At 44.4% G+C, this 15,414-nt stretch overlaps 1 protein-coding gene across 2 annotated transcripts in view; it reads right to left on the bottom strand.

The window, feature by feature from the left end:
- The window catches only part of Slc23a2 (solute carrier family 23 member 2), a 102,665-nt gene that overhangs the window by 21,295 nt on the left and 65,956 nt on the right, over window positions 1–15,414 (bottom strand). For both annotated transcript variants that reach the window (XM_026788461.1, XM_005365565.3), the window contains exons 6-8: window positions 6,184–6,272; window positions 5,173–5,237; window positions 3,789–3,970 (exon numbers count right to left, since the gene is read on the bottom strand). In XM_026788461.1, coding sequence (XP_026644262.1) covers window positions 3,789–3,970; window positions 5,173–5,237; window positions 6,184–6,272 — 336 coding nt within the window. The remainder of the gene's footprint in view (window positions 1–3,788; window positions 3,971–5,172; window positions 5,238–6,183; window positions 6,273–15,414) is intronic.

The raw sequence follows: 15,414 nt of genomic DNA, 5'->3' as shown, positions 1-15,414 counted from the left end.
CACACACATATACACCAACAGGAGGGAAGTGTGCACACACACATACACACCAACAGGAGGAAAGTGTGCACACACGCCTACATACACACCAATAGGAGGGAAGTGTACACACACCTACATACACACCAATAGGAGGGAAGTGTGCACACACGCCTACATATACACCAACAGGAGGGAAGTGTGCACACACGCCTACATATACACCAACAGGAGGGAAGTGTACACACACCTACATATACACCAATAGGAGGGAAATATGTACACACGCCTACATACACACCAATAGGAGGGAAGTGTGCACACACGCCTACATACACACCAATAGGAGGAAAGTGTGCACACACGCCTACATGCACACCAACAGGAGGAAAGTGTGCACACACACATATACACCAACAGGAGGGAAGTGTGCACACACGCCTACATGCACACCAATAGGAGGGAAGTGTGTACATAGTATGGGAGAATGTCCTGGATTTTGTCTATATTTTAAATAAACGCTGATTGGCCAGTAGCCAGGCAAGAAGTATAGGTGGGACAACCAGACAGGAAGTAGAGGTGGGTGAATGAGAACAGGAGAATTCTGGGAAGAGGGAAGCTCCCTCTGCAGTCCTGTCCAGACACAGAAAAAGGAAGATGTGACCTGCCCCGCTGAAAAAGGTACCAAGCCATGTAGCTAACATATAATAGAATAATGGGCTAATACAAGTATAAGAGTTAATAAGAACCCTGAGCTAATGGGCCAATCAGTTTATATCTAATGTAGACTCTCTGTGTGACTTTCTTTGGGACTTAAGGAATGCAGGAACGGGGCAGGACAGAAACCCCAACAACGTGTACACACGCCTACATACACACCAACAGGAAGGAAGGACATGATCCAAAGCCACCAGGGATCAATTTTACATTTTGAGGTGATTACTGGATACTTTTTCCTACTTTCCTTCATTTTCTGGTTTATTTATATTGAGTATAAGTTACTTCTGAAAACAAGGTAAAACTTCAGTATTCAAGAAAAGCAGACGGCTTCTTGTGGGGCAGCTTCTGTGATGTGCTCCTTCCACAGGCACCATGCCAGTGTTCAAAATCACATGGGTAGATCTACTTGGTGATAAACTCTAAAGCCTGAGCTTTAGTTACTTCTCCTTCTACACCTGTCCTAGTAGGACTGCCTGGGTTGACTGCAATACTAATCTAGGGACCCTGACCCTTCCTCATCAGCCTGAAGGCCCAAGTGGCTGCCAAGTAGGAGGCCATTTATCATCCTCCTAGGTGGACTGTATGAAGAAAACAATACAGGGACACAGGATGTGCTGAACCACCTAACTAGGGCTAATCCTCTATCTCCAGTGGCTTTTTTCACTTGCCACCTAAGGTACAGCTGACAAGAAGATAGTGTCCTCAAAGCTAAACTTAAGGATTCCAACTGCTGAGACAGCAGTACCAGCAAAGAAAACCCACTTCCTGTGGAGTCACTTGGGTAAATTGATAACCCATCAACTGATAACTTGGGTCAAGGTTGAAATCATTTATGGGGTCCAAGTCACTTCAGTTCCTCTGGGATAGAACTTACAAAAAACAAACAAACAAAAACAAAAAACAACAACAACAATAAAAAACCTACCAAAACCAACATAGCAACAGAGAGTGGAAAACTGCCACTATCTGTAATAATAGCCCATTGAGCCCCAACCCTACCTGCCATCTTTGTTTCAAGCAACACCTACCTGCACTGTACTGTTCTCTTTCCAAATACATTTAAGAGACTTGCCAAGAAGCGTGGGAGAAAGGGGTGGTTAAAAAAAGTGTAGCTTGTGTCTTAGCTGGAAGATGGTAGCACATACCTTTAATCCCAGCAGATTAAAGAGTCAGGCACATCTCTGTGAGTTCAAGGCCAGCCTGGTCTACAGAGCTAGTTCCAGGACAGGCTCCAAAGCTATAGAGAAATCCTATCTCGAAAAATAAAACAAAAAGTGTAGCTTGTATCTAAACTGGAATTTCAAAAGAGGGGACAGAGGAAAGGTCCTGAACTAATGGTGAATCCCTACACAGGTCAGAAATGGTCAGAAAAGGGCGGGCAAGGGAAGGTGGTGACCAAAGAGTAGCAAAATCAAAAACCAAAGAGGAGAAAACAGGTGCAGAACTTGTTCTGGGCTGCACGTGGCAAATGGGGAGGGGAAAGTGTGACAAAGTAGGAGTGTTGCAGCAGAGGAAATGGCTTGGGGGTCTGTGTGCCCATCCTGTGGAACATGGGAGAATTAGCTAGAGTTTATGGGGTGGCTATAAGCTTGTTGTGGACATCTCTCACATAGAGGACGTCTGTGGAGGCCTCCTAGGGGAGAGTATGGGGCACGAGGAGTTCATTTTTACCATTTCTAATTCTCTAGAAGAATTTCATTGTTTTCCTTTTCTGGTGTATGGAGTTAACCCTCCATATGTGCACACACACTATGCTCAACTCAGCCTTACCAGAAGTGGGCCTGGAAGGCTTTTAGCTCACAGATGGCTGTTGGGTATTACTTTTAACTGTTTTCTCTGTTTTTATTAACTTCCCCCACTTAGGTCACATGGTTTGCCAGCTACTGGAGAGAAAAGGTTACACGTACTTTATTTCTCTTAAAGCTTTTAAAGTCTCTCCATAAAGACACTAATCACTCTGCGGTTATCAATACTGCTACTGTTACCAGCTAAATTATTAGCAATTGTTCCAATTTCTATGCTAGGAATCATTTATATAAAATTTTTAGGTTTTATTTTTAAGCTCCTATGTGGTTTTCCCCCCGAATCTTTTTGTTATGGGCCTAAAATTTTAATATTTTTATAAACACCAGCACCTTTCTAGTACCGCATCTCACTGAGTTAAAATTCCTTAATGGCATCTACAAACACACGCCTGCATGGAGAATGTTCTGACTGACCTTTGGTAAAGTATGAAAATAAAAAGAATACTTGGATACTTTCATACACCTTGCACACCACAGCAGCAGGAGTGAGTGTGAGCTGAGTTCCCGTCAGACCACATAGACTTTGAAAATAATCTTGGTCACAGACTAGCTGTGTGGCACACTGCCTCTCTGTGCCTCTGTTTCTTCAGTTGTTAGACATGTAGAACACTAGTCTCAGCCTATGTAAATACTATGCAATGTTCTATGTAATATTATACAAAGCAGAGAGATATGGGAAACTTAATAGATGCTGCCAATTATTAAATATAGAATATTTCCCAAAACAAAACAATTAGAAATTTTAAAGTTTTCAAATTTTCATTCATTAGTAAAATTACAGCCTCTTGGGAGCTTTGACCTATGATAGAATCCTTTCACCTACTATATACATTACAGAAAGAATGTGAATTCTCAATCTTATGATTAAAGTCCCATATGTTCATTAGTATACAAATTGGTTGGCATCGTCAATGCTTTTGATGATCTATAGAGAAAGAAGGCAGGTCCCATAAGAAACTGGCCTTGCCATTGGAATGCACAAGTCTGATATCAGATGAGCGCTCACAGGTCCTCTGTAACAGTGCTCTTCTGCCAGTCCCATCTAAACAAGACAGCTCACTACTGTCTGCCTTTGGAATACCATGGCTGTTCTCATGTCTAAACTCTGATCTAAAAGAATCATTTAATTAGCCCTCACATGAACAGAAAAAAATGAAAATGTCTGAACACTTCATCTTCACAGACTGCTTTCTTCTCAAGTTAGTGCATTGTCCCAAGTATCCCACAAGGCTGACCCAACCATATTAGAATGACCCCACCCTGGAGTTCTCTCAGAACACTTACAGCATGGCAATGCCCCAGTGCTTCCCTGCTCTCTCTCCTGCTGCCTGGAAACCAGAGAGGCCAATGAGGGCCACGGTGGGTGTGATGGTCAGCGGTCCAATATACCTCAGCAGAGCCCCAGGAAGGCCAAGGAGACCAATGACCACTTCTATCAATGAGGACATGATGATAGCTCCCTGAATCTGAAACAAAAAAGGGACAGTTTGCGAGTGATGTCAAACGTCACCTGTAACCACAATGACATTTCTGCAAGGCTACCAGTCATATGTAGCAGCATGACAACTGCTACAGTTCCCGGGACCCTGCAAAAAAGGTTTCTGTGGAGGTGACTGAGGCCTAGCAAATGAATATGACAGCATTGCTTTAGGGCTAGGGCAGAAATGGGCACTGAGGACAAATCTGCCTGCCTTCTCACTGCAAGGTGAGATGGGCAAATCTGTCAGTTCTCAGATGAGCACATTTTCAACCCAGTCCTGTAGGCTATTTCAATACAGTCAGCTTTAAAAAAACCAGGCCCTGGAAAGACATTCAAAAGACAGAGCTGCTGACAGAAATTCTAAAAAGAATGCCTATGTCACATAGAATGACATTTGTACTAAGTCTAAAGATTTCATGGTGACAATATGAATATATACACACACCCATCAGCTGATTTTCTGTAGCTGAGGACAGCTTTAATCAACTCTACTCAGATGTACTTTGGCAAAAAAACAAAAAAACAAAAAAAAAAAAACAACAACAACAACAACAAAGAAAACTATGTTGTGCCCCCCCCAACAAATAGGTATGACTATCAACTTGCTTGTACTGAGATGTCCATGTTAGTCAAGCAGACCTCTGAATATGCCCATCATGGAGCTTCCAGAGGCAATCAGAGTCAATGGGTGGCTCATAATATAAGGACATTATTGAGAGATGGGCTCTGGCTGGAGGAAGAGGACTGAGATGTGCCCTTGGGAACTCTATCTTGCCCTGGTCCCTTCTTGCATTTCTTGCTCTCTTCCTGGCTGCCATGGGCTGAACTGTTGTGAGCTGTTCCTTGAACTCCTCACCAAGATGGACAAAGCCTCTGACACTGAACTTTCTCTCTTCAAGCTGTTTTCAGCATTCTAACACAGCAACAAGACAACTAACAGACAGACACAAAGCTGCCAGACCTCTTCTGCTGACAGCCAACAAGCCTCATTCACAGTCACCACCCCGGAAGGAATAAGCAGGCAGGCCTGGGGACTGATGGTATAAAGATCAACAGGGGAAATAAACATTCCGGTAGTTGAAAACAAAAGGGACTTAATACAACAAAGCAACTGCAGTTTCCTGGGCACAACTGGCACCAAAGGTGAGCAGAAACACAAGGACACACGTGGCAAGTGTTCATCTTTACCTCTTGGATCCGGGGGTGCCAGATGTGCTCCAACAGCTCTGCTGATCCATTCGCAGCTGTAATCTCTTGAAAACAAAAAGAAAAGACCAGGTTTTTCTGGAGTGACACTAATGCTTCATAGCACATATTCATAATAACCATTAATGACTTCTTCATTGTTTTAATTGTCAATTCCTAAATAAAACTCAACCTGCGACAGTAGGGCTTATGCTTGAAGATGGACTCCCACACTAACCAAATGTACTCATTGAAAAAGCTACTCGGTGTGCCAAAGGCTGACTGACGTGGTGCTACCAGCCAGTGCCAGCTTCACAGAAACCTCTCTTTGCAAGCAGCTACCTGAAATGCCCAACAGCAAGGCTGTGGGTTGAGGTTTTAAAAACCTAGATAAAGAGGGGCCTTCCTTTTCCAGTTCCTAAATCAAAATCAATGGTCACAAAGTAACGCACCTAGGAGCAGGGACGGCAAGGAAATCAGGAAAGCTTGGCTCCTAGACTCTCAAAATATAACTATTCTGAGTCCAACAGTTCTGACTTTCTCCAATTCCTTAAGCTTATCAGGTTCTGTAGGGATCTTTGCAATCACTAAGGAAGGGAATGAAAGTCATCTGCAGAAAACCACAGCAGCCAGATCCTTCAAAGGCAAAGATGTTTCAGAGAAGGGATGCTGATGCAGTGAGAGAGTGATTATGGTAAGTCATAAAATCCATTGAAAGAGAAAGGCAGGAAAATAGCACAAATATTTTTCCATCTATCCCCATATTTATCAGTTTCATTGGCAAACAGAAATGAAGTCATTTCTGGCCCTTGCTTGCCCTAGGGTTAGGAATGAAGAGCAGATGTAAAGACAGAAACAGGCACGGTCCACAGACTGGAGCGTTCTAAGCTGCTAAGGGCCAGTACATTCTATGCTCAACACAGGAAGGAACACTATTATTGGCAGGGTGTTCGGGCCCCCTTTCCACCTGCTTTAAAGGACCCCAATGACATATGTGGAAATAACTGCAATTACCTGTGGTGTTACATTTCCATTTATCTAAAGACAGGATGGCTCGAGCAGGGGCCAAAAATGCAAAAGCACTGGCCTGAAACAGGGGTAACCTAAAAGAAACGAGACCAAAACCATGATCACGGCATCGGGAACTACCGAGGTAGTTCACTATTTGACAGCTTAACAGTCTTTTCCATAGACAAGAGCACATGAGTAAACACAGGCACACCTGTAAGGAATCCTACACCACATAGCTGGACCACTAGCCTCTCCAACCTCCCCTCCTCCTCCTGCTCTAGCCTAAGGAAGTTCCAGGGGACCCCTGTGGTCAGTGCTAACACCCCAACACCAGTCCCTGCTACTGTTTCCTCTCCCCCAGAAGAGGGCACTGAGGATTTGGGCTCCCCTCTTTCCTGATAAGCTCAGGGGCTCCCTAATAAACATCAATGTATGACCCTTCTCCTCTCTTTCAAATTCTTATTCATTATTCCATTGCTCTACTATATGAGTTGAAAATCTGCCCCAATCACAAAAGACAAGTATTAAAATCATATTAATGATCTATATGTATCCAGAAGAAAGTTGTAAGTTACAATAAGAGAGTACAGATAATGTTATTTAATCATATAAAATATGTATTCTAACACATTTTAAAGGGTTCAAAATCCTGGTAAACTCCCCATTAAATCTCCTGCCCACATTCTCAAACTGAATGCAACTAACCAAATCACAGAGAATTTGCTATTTTTACTGGAAACATAGAGCATGTCAGCTAAATTAACAGATAAGAACTTAATCACTATTTTTCACAGTATTTGAGGGTAAAGTATAAATCCTGCTCCTGCTGTCTGCAGGTCTGTGAGGCCAGTTACACATCCTTAGATGCCCTAGGCAGCCATGCCAGTGGCCTAGCTCATGAGGTAGGGACCCAGAAGCTTCCTGATAAGTTCCGCACCAGAGATGAAGACTACACAGAAATGCAAGAAGTCCTGGCCAAAGAGCAGCTGACGACTGAGCAATCCAGAACCCAGAATGTTCCTTTCTGACACACTCCATTGTTAAAAATGCTCTCTGGCCACTTTAACCACAGTGACTGCAGTAATTAAGAGCAGGTAGGATGTGGACTGCGAGAGGGAGATGACCTCACAGGACAGCCAGAGGCCTTCCTGCCAGCCACGCACAGGGCACACCCTCCACTGACCATGTGGCTTTCATTACTGGACTAGAGCGATTTGGAGCACAGTGGAAAAGTACATCAAAGGGAAAACAGTCACTGGCTTATGGAAATTTCTCAGACAAAATTTTAGGAATGTATTGCAAGGATAAAGGGATGTTAGTATGCCATCAGAAGTGGATGTCATTAACAGTCCGAATAACATCAATTTTATCACAGTTTCACAGATCAAGCAAGGCATCTTGGGGAAACATACCATAACTGTACTTTGAGTTGAATTTTCTGTCTGTCTGTCTGTCTGTCTGTCTGTCTGTCTGTCTGTCTGTCTCTCTCTCTCTCTCACACACACACACACACACACACTCACTCACACTCAAACACACACTCTTTGAGGGTGGGTTCCCATGATATAGCCCTGACTGGCACAGAATGTATTATATAGAGCAGGCTGGCCTCAAACGCCAAGATCTGCCTGCCTCTGTCTCCTGAGTGCTCGGATTAGGGTGTGCGGCCACACATTCATTGGCTATTCCTGGGAAGTGACAGAAACCAAGGGTGACTCTGAAGACCACTCCTGCATCAAGCCTCACTCTAAACCTGATCCTGACACTAAAGGTGAGCATTTTTAGCTGAGACAAAAGGTCCTAAAAGGGAGGTCACAGAGAATCTCACTCACTGACTGGGACTCTGGGATCCTGAGCAGGTGACACCAGAATAAAGTCTCCTAAGACGGGCTGTAAGAGCTGCTTATGTTGGCCTCATGGCCTCGCTGATTTCAGCCAGATGCCTATCTGCACAGGTTGGTAATAGCATATGATTAGTGTGGGCTCTAAAACTGTGGCCACAAACCAGAGACAACACTAAATTCTTCAGAAATGCTACAAAATCATGGGAACAATTAACAGGAGTATCCCTAGGTCGGTGGGGAGAATCATTTCCCAAGGAAATGACTGAACCTGACACAGGAACATCACGAAATCAGTCAATGCTCTCTCTGTTCATCTGTGCCTACAGCACAGCTTCTAATTCTAGGGGATGGGGCGGGGGGCAGAATCTTTAGAAGGAGTTTTATTTTCATTTATATATATGCTAGAAGAGGACATGGGATCCCCTGGAGTTACAGGTGGCTGAGAGCATAAACTCTTAATTGTTCACCCATCTTTCCAGCCCCAAATTTGCACTTTTGAATCATCACTTCAAGGTGTAGCTGATCTTTTCAAAACTCTTTAAAGCCTCAAGCTCCTTGGGATAGATCAGTGGTTTTCAATCTGTGGATCCAGACCCCTTTGGAACAACCCTTTCACAGGGGTTACCTAAACCATCCTGAATTTCAGGTATTTGCATTACAATTCACAACAGTAGCAAAATTATAGAGCTATTAATTAGCAACAAAAATAATTTTATGGTTGAAGATCACCACAACATGAGAAACTGTATTAAAGGGTCACTGAATCAGGAAGGTTGAGAACACTGTGCTAGGTGTAGGGAATCGGGATTTGTCACTTGATGAACTCACTGACTTACTGGTTTTAGATTTGTGATCTTCTGAGTAGGTCTGCTAATGCTATGCTAAAATGCCAAATACTGAAGTTTTTGAATGCTATGCTTTTACTAATTAATTTCTTACATTTGGGGAAATGTAAGATTGTTTTAAATATGTGGAAGATTCACATTGACTTCTTAAATGTATTTCCTGTTAGAGGAGCAATGTCCAGTGTTCAGCATCTGCCTGGCATAAGCAGATGTGATGAAAAAGCTTCCCACAGTCTTGAGGAGCGCCCCTGTGAAGGAGACAATACTCATGGTCATCTAGAAGATAACACTGTGGACAGGGTCTGTCACCTGTCACCTATGCTTGTCATAAAGATTGAAAAGCACTGAGCCACATGGTGAGGGGCTATAAGGAACCAAGGCAAAGAGGAAAGAGGTATAAAATGGGGGCCACAGGATGGACATGGAGACACCAAAAGAACACAGACACTTAACCTCAGGGAAAGGCCCAGAGAGGGGCAGTGAAGGTGAAAGAGAACCCTCAGTAAAAAAACAAATGCTCAGGGGATTAAGCTCTGAAAGGATCACTGTGAGGGAAATGGGACAAGGAAAACCTAGAAGCTAGTCTCAGGCATGAAGGTTGAAGCAAGCCATAGTGGTCTGTCCATGGCTCTAGATGTGATCCTTGTCTAACTGACTTCCAAATCCTTTGCTGTTGACTCAGAGCCTGCTAGCCACTTAACCTCTAATGGCTCTGTTCCATACTGGTCTGCCCTTCCTATCCTGAAGCAGTTAACACCCCGACAGTAAGATACAGCCTTTTTATTCACAATCTTATTCACAGGACCAACAGTAAAGAATTTAAGGAGTTACTTATAAACATGCTTGAAAAGGAATTCTGTTAGAGGAGAATTAAAAAGTTAGGTCTTCCTAACATATTGGTTTGGATTGAGAACAGAGCAGAGAGAAAATGTGCACAACTTTCAGGAACTTTGCAATCAGTAGGGAAGGAGAATGAAAGTCACACTCCAAGGACGCCATCAGAGAATGGTCTTTGACAGTTCAAAAGGCCCCACGTCCTGCAGAAGCACCATGAAGGTGCAAACTGTATCTGCCCTGACAGAAGTCTTCACTGCAGAGTGTATAGCACATTCCCTCCACAACCAAACCTGGGACAAAACCTTCCAATCCCAAATGAACACTGACTTGAATCATCTGGTCTACAGAACAATTTAAAAATAATAATCTTTAAGAGAATCAAATAGGCTTGGCTCCAAGCAAGTTTTATCACTGATTAGCCACTGAGAATGTCGGTGAAGAAACAAAGCAATGTGCCAGAGAAACCTTTTTGGAACTTTGCAACACTTTGCTGTTGTTTACTCACCCATCAATCCACCGTTGGAAACAGACTACATACCTAAACTATGTTACCCAAACACTTGAGCAAGCAGCAATTACAACCTTCTACATCTCCCAAGAAAAATAACAATAAAACAATAAGTAATCTAATATTCTGGCATAATTATATTTCTCTAGCTCCTAAAGTATTTGCAGTTCTTCCCACACCCAGTCCGACCCAAGCCTGTTTACCTTTACCACACGCTAAGCACCCTGGCAGGAGACTGCTCAGTCATTACTCGTGACTGAGTCACACGGATGTCCCACTAGGTGAAGGTGCTTATCTAAGGTGGTGACTATCTCAGCATGTGAAAACGTTTTCTCGCTAATAACCATCTGTCAGGTAACTCTTAGACTGTGATATTACTACTAACTTTACATTCTAGCATGAGGTTTGGATATTATGATTCTCTGGCAGTTAAACAATAATTTAATATTTTGAGCAGGATTCTACGTAGCCCAGGTTGGACTCCTGGTTTTCCATCTATGATTACAACTGACATCCTTTGGAGAGAACTGTTTCCCCGTTTGTCCCTTGTATCTTCATCTCCCCTTTCTCTCTCTTAAACATCACTGCAGGCACATGAGTTCCTTTTTATTCAAAGTTTTATAACTTGTTACTACAAGTGTTCTTAATAACTAAATTGCCCAAACCTGCCCAGAGGGCCTGTTTAAGTCAATTCCTGTTTCTTCTGAAGGGGCCTCCCCACACTCTACACATTTTAGCTTTCTGGCCTGAGAGGTTCCAGGTTCAACTGATCCTCTGGGTCCCACTCTAAGCCACTTGCTCAGAGAACACTAGTCCATTATACTAAAAACGGTAGTGAGGAACCGAGGTCTGGACACTAAGTGAGCTCACTATTACTTGGTGTGTGTGTGGGGGGCCTCTTTCTAGGCCCTGTGTGCGGTTGAGGTGATTAGGAGTGAGATTAGATAAGTAGGAGAGAATGGAGGAGGATAACACCCTGTCCAACCAGCACCTCTCACATATCAGATCACTCCTTTTCCTCTGGATAATCTCCCTTCCAAACACAATAGCATCAGCTATCTGGGGTGTGTTAGCAAGCAGGATGTGGCATGGCTCTCTGCTGACTGCAATGGTGGCTATGGGGCTGTGCACACCGGAAAACTCACCTGGCTGCACATCTTAGAACATTAAAATGTACTTATCAGATAATGGCTATTTATTTATTTTTTAACCTGTTTTTGAGAAGGGGAGGTCTCACTGTGTAGCCTTGGCAGGCCTAGAACTCACCATATAGACGAGGCTGGCTTCAAAACCACAGAGAGTTATAGCTAACTTAGAGGTATGAACCACCACACTAGCAAAGAGAACTTTTTTAAAAGCATGTCTATCAGGCTGGAGAAATGGCTTGGTTAAGAGCACTGGCTTCTCCTCCAGAGGTCCCGAGTTCGATTTCTAGCAACCACATGGTGGCTCACAACCATTTGTAGTGGGGTCTGCTGTCCTCTTCTGGTGTGCATGAAGGCAGAGCTCTCATAAACATAAAATACATGAACAAATAAATCTTTTTTTTTTTCCGAGACAGGGTTTCTCTGTAGCTTTGGAGCCTGTCCTGGAACTAGCTCTGTAGACCAGGCTGGTCTCGAACTTACAGAGATCCGCCTGCCTCTGCCTCCCGAGTGCTGGGATTAAAGGCATGCACCACCACCGCCCGGCCAAATAAATCTTAAAAAAAATAATAAAGCATATGTGGGAAGATAACATATTGCTTGAAGTGTGTGAAGTACTGCAGTTGTATGGTAGTCCGGAAGTGGAAGGAGCTACCTTCCCTCCTATCATTCCTGTTACTTCTGTCAGTCACCAGCAGAGAGGTGGGAATCATGGAGGATGAGGAAGAGAACATGCAATCTGTGGCATGGGGAATGTGCCAGGCTAGCAGGACCTGACAGTCAAATAAGAAAGGTGCAGAGAGCCAGGTGGTGGTGGCACACACCTTTAATTCTAACACTCAGGAGGCAGAGGCAGGGAGATCTCTGTGAGTTTGAAGCCAGCCTGGTCTACAGAGCTTGTTTTAGAGAAATCCTGTCTTTTAAAACTTAAAAGTGTAGAGAGAACATATAGCAAAGAGTTTCTTAATCCCTGACACTATGAAGATTTAAAACACAACAAAAGAGCAACCTCAGGTAGCACGGTCAGCACCCCAGCTAGAAAACATGCAACTGAGGCAGGAGCGACTGAGGCCTCGGGAGGAGCTAGGTCAAATAACCACTAGTATTTTCTGATGGCCTCTGTTCCATCCAAGTCAGGACACTGCCTGTGTGCCCAGGTGCACACCCACTCCTGTAACATTCATCAGGGACATGCTACCCCACCAGGCTTCCTTCTCCCTTCCAGAGCTCGGGTAATAACATCAGCTCGTAGAACTGGCAGGGACAGGCACTACCTTGCATGATATCCAATACCATGCTTATTGTTATTTTACATCAGAGGGAATGGTCTTTGAGAAGCTAGCGAGCCTGTCTGAAATCTCAGACTAGGCTATAGCTTCAATGAGGTCAACTAGAAATGGTATCTTTCCAAGGTCATTTCCCTCCAGGTTTGCTCTGACTTCTCATTCACTGTAGCATTTAAAATGCTTCCTTAGTGAAGTAGGTAGTAAACTTTATTTTTGAGAAAACTCTACAACCAGCTATTATGTGCTGCTTAGCATGGCAGAATACAAAGGGCCTAGGATCATGGGCACAGTAATTTTGGTGAAACATTCACCCTGAATCATCCATGCTTCTGGCTCCATCTTCCAGTTCACAACAAGAGATTGTACAGCAGATTAAACAGTACCATGAGGACACAAACAGACAAACTGGGGTCATGAGTCGAGGAGACACCTGGCCTGACTCTATCTAAAAAAACGGAATGGGGAGGTAAGGGATCAGAGACATAGCCAGCCAGAGCACCTTACGAACTCAATTAGACCCCACCCCAGAGTTATATAACACACATCTTAGGGACAACCGGGAAAATTAAGGGTGGAATGAATATCAGATCATATGACAGAATAATTATTTTTGTCAAGTTGATAAACGGTGTTAGAGTTACTCAGAGACCATCATCCCCATGGCAGCTTAGGGTGGGTTGTCATGCTATCCGCAATTTTATTTTCAACTGGTTCACAAAAACTAAAGCAAGCACAAGAACCCCTCAGGGAAGAAGAAACATGGGAGAACTTCCAACCTCCCTAGACTAACCACTACTCACCCCAGCCATATGGGCTCAAGGTCCCCAGATGTAAGACTTAAACGTGCACTGCCGTCAGTGAGAGCACCACTAAGCAAGGCCCCTCTCCCTAAACACACGCATACCCTGGCCACAAGAAGCTAATAAAACAAAAGGCAGGAGACTTTCTCCTGCGGACGGTGGCTAATTAGAAACCAGATACTTCGACTAGATTCAGGGGCTCTCAGCGAAGGAATCTGCTATGTTCCTTCCTAAGCAGGCTTGTGCCTGACCATGAGGAGTCCCTTTGGCAGCCTCACCTGCCCTCCTTACTACTGGCGATGACAGAGGGAGTGCACTTCCTGGAGTGGGCATGACAGGTCCTCTGCCACATCTGTGAGAAAATCCTTGAGGCAGGAAGGCACGGGGCTTCAGAGAAGCCCCCTCACACTAACTCGAAGTGTCCGTGCAGATGCGGGGGCCTCCAGACACGATGGCTGCAGGCTGGCTATCTCTACGGCAGGGAGATTTTAAAAGGTTTGATACCAGCTCTTAGAACAAGCTCAGGGTGCAACTAAAACTGACAAAACAAACAACCAGAGTGAGAACTGATCGGTCTCCATTCCAGGAGCCGGGTAACAGAGACAACGGAAGCGCAAGGGAAAAGTCAGTACAAGGAAGGAGAGGGAAAGGGAAGAGGCATCCTGGAAATCACCTCACCCAAAGGACATGCTCTCAGGAACAAAACAGCCACTGACGTCCCCCAGGTGAGGCTGAGACTCACAACCCCCAGTGGGAAAGACGATGGTCCCCAAAGACAAGGAAGACATTCTTAGGCAGCAAAGCAGGGAGCGGGGACCTGTAGCAGCACTGTTCCACACCTTCTCCAGCCCTGGAGGATGCACCGGCTCTGGGATAGTATGCACCCCAAGGAGGCTGGTACCCTGGGCTTAGCTTTAGGTCTGAGGAGAGACACAGACACATCTGTTTCATCATCTTTGTTTCTCAAAGACCAATTCTGGCTTTTTTTCTTCTTTGGAGACAGGGCCTCACTATGTAGTACTGGCTGCCCTAGAATTCTATATATAGACCAGACCGGCCTCAAACTCAAAGTGATCCACCTGCCTCTGCCTCCCAAGAGCTGGGATTGAAAACGTGCACCACCTTTCCTGAGTTCTATTTTTATAGAACAAGGTAAAGATAGGTTTTCAAGGCAGCAGTAAGAAAGGGAGTCAGACCTAACCATGGACCACTTCTTTCCCTGCTCTCTAGCTTCTGTAGAATAAAAGGCGCATCCCTCAGAGGCAGGGCCCATATACTAGCTGCCCAGTGATGGCAGCACAGGGTGTCAACAAAAGGCAGAAAAACATACATACATACATACATAACTTATGAACACAGATAACCACCAGCGGTTATTCTGAGAATCTGTCTAGAAATCACAAAAGCTTAACATAAAAACTTTTTCGGCAGCCGGGTGGTGGTGGCACATGCCTTTAATCCCAGCACTCGGGAGGCAGAGGCAGGCGGATCTCTCTGAGTTTGAGATCAGGACAGGTCCAAAGCCACAGAGAAACCCTATCTCGAAAAACCAAAGAAAAAAAAAGGAAAAAAAAAACTTTTTTGGCTAGGGAAGCCTGAAAACTGACAAGTAAACCAAAACACAAACCACTGGCAATCCTCTAGACATGGTGCTAGGAACAGCACGGCTCTACCCCCACACAGCCACACAAGTCTCCCTCCTCCAATGTCCACCTTTGCATCTCCTTTGTGTGAACTGCTTTATGTGATCTTATTTCAAACAGGAAAAATTTAAATACCTATTGAGATGATAATTCTCAGCACCTGGTGATGGTCCCTATTACTATCTAGCAGAACCAAAAGGAAGCCCATCTTAGTTACACTCTACACTTGCCCAAAGTAATCTGCAAAAACCATCCCAGCACTCGGGAGGCAGAGGCAGGCGGATCTCTGTGAGTTCGAGGCCAGCCTGGTCTACAAAGGGAGTTCC

This window comes from Microtus ochrogaster, unplaced genomic scaffold (genome assembly GCF_000317375.1).
Source record: "Microtus ochrogaster isolate Prairie Vole_2 unplaced genomic scaffold, MicOch1.0 UNK3, whole genome shotgun sequence".
Taxonomy (NCBI): Eukaryota; Metazoa; Chordata; class Mammalia; order Rodentia; family Cricetidae; genus Microtus; species Microtus ochrogaster.
This window is presented reverse-complemented; position numbering and strand designations above follow the sequence as displayed.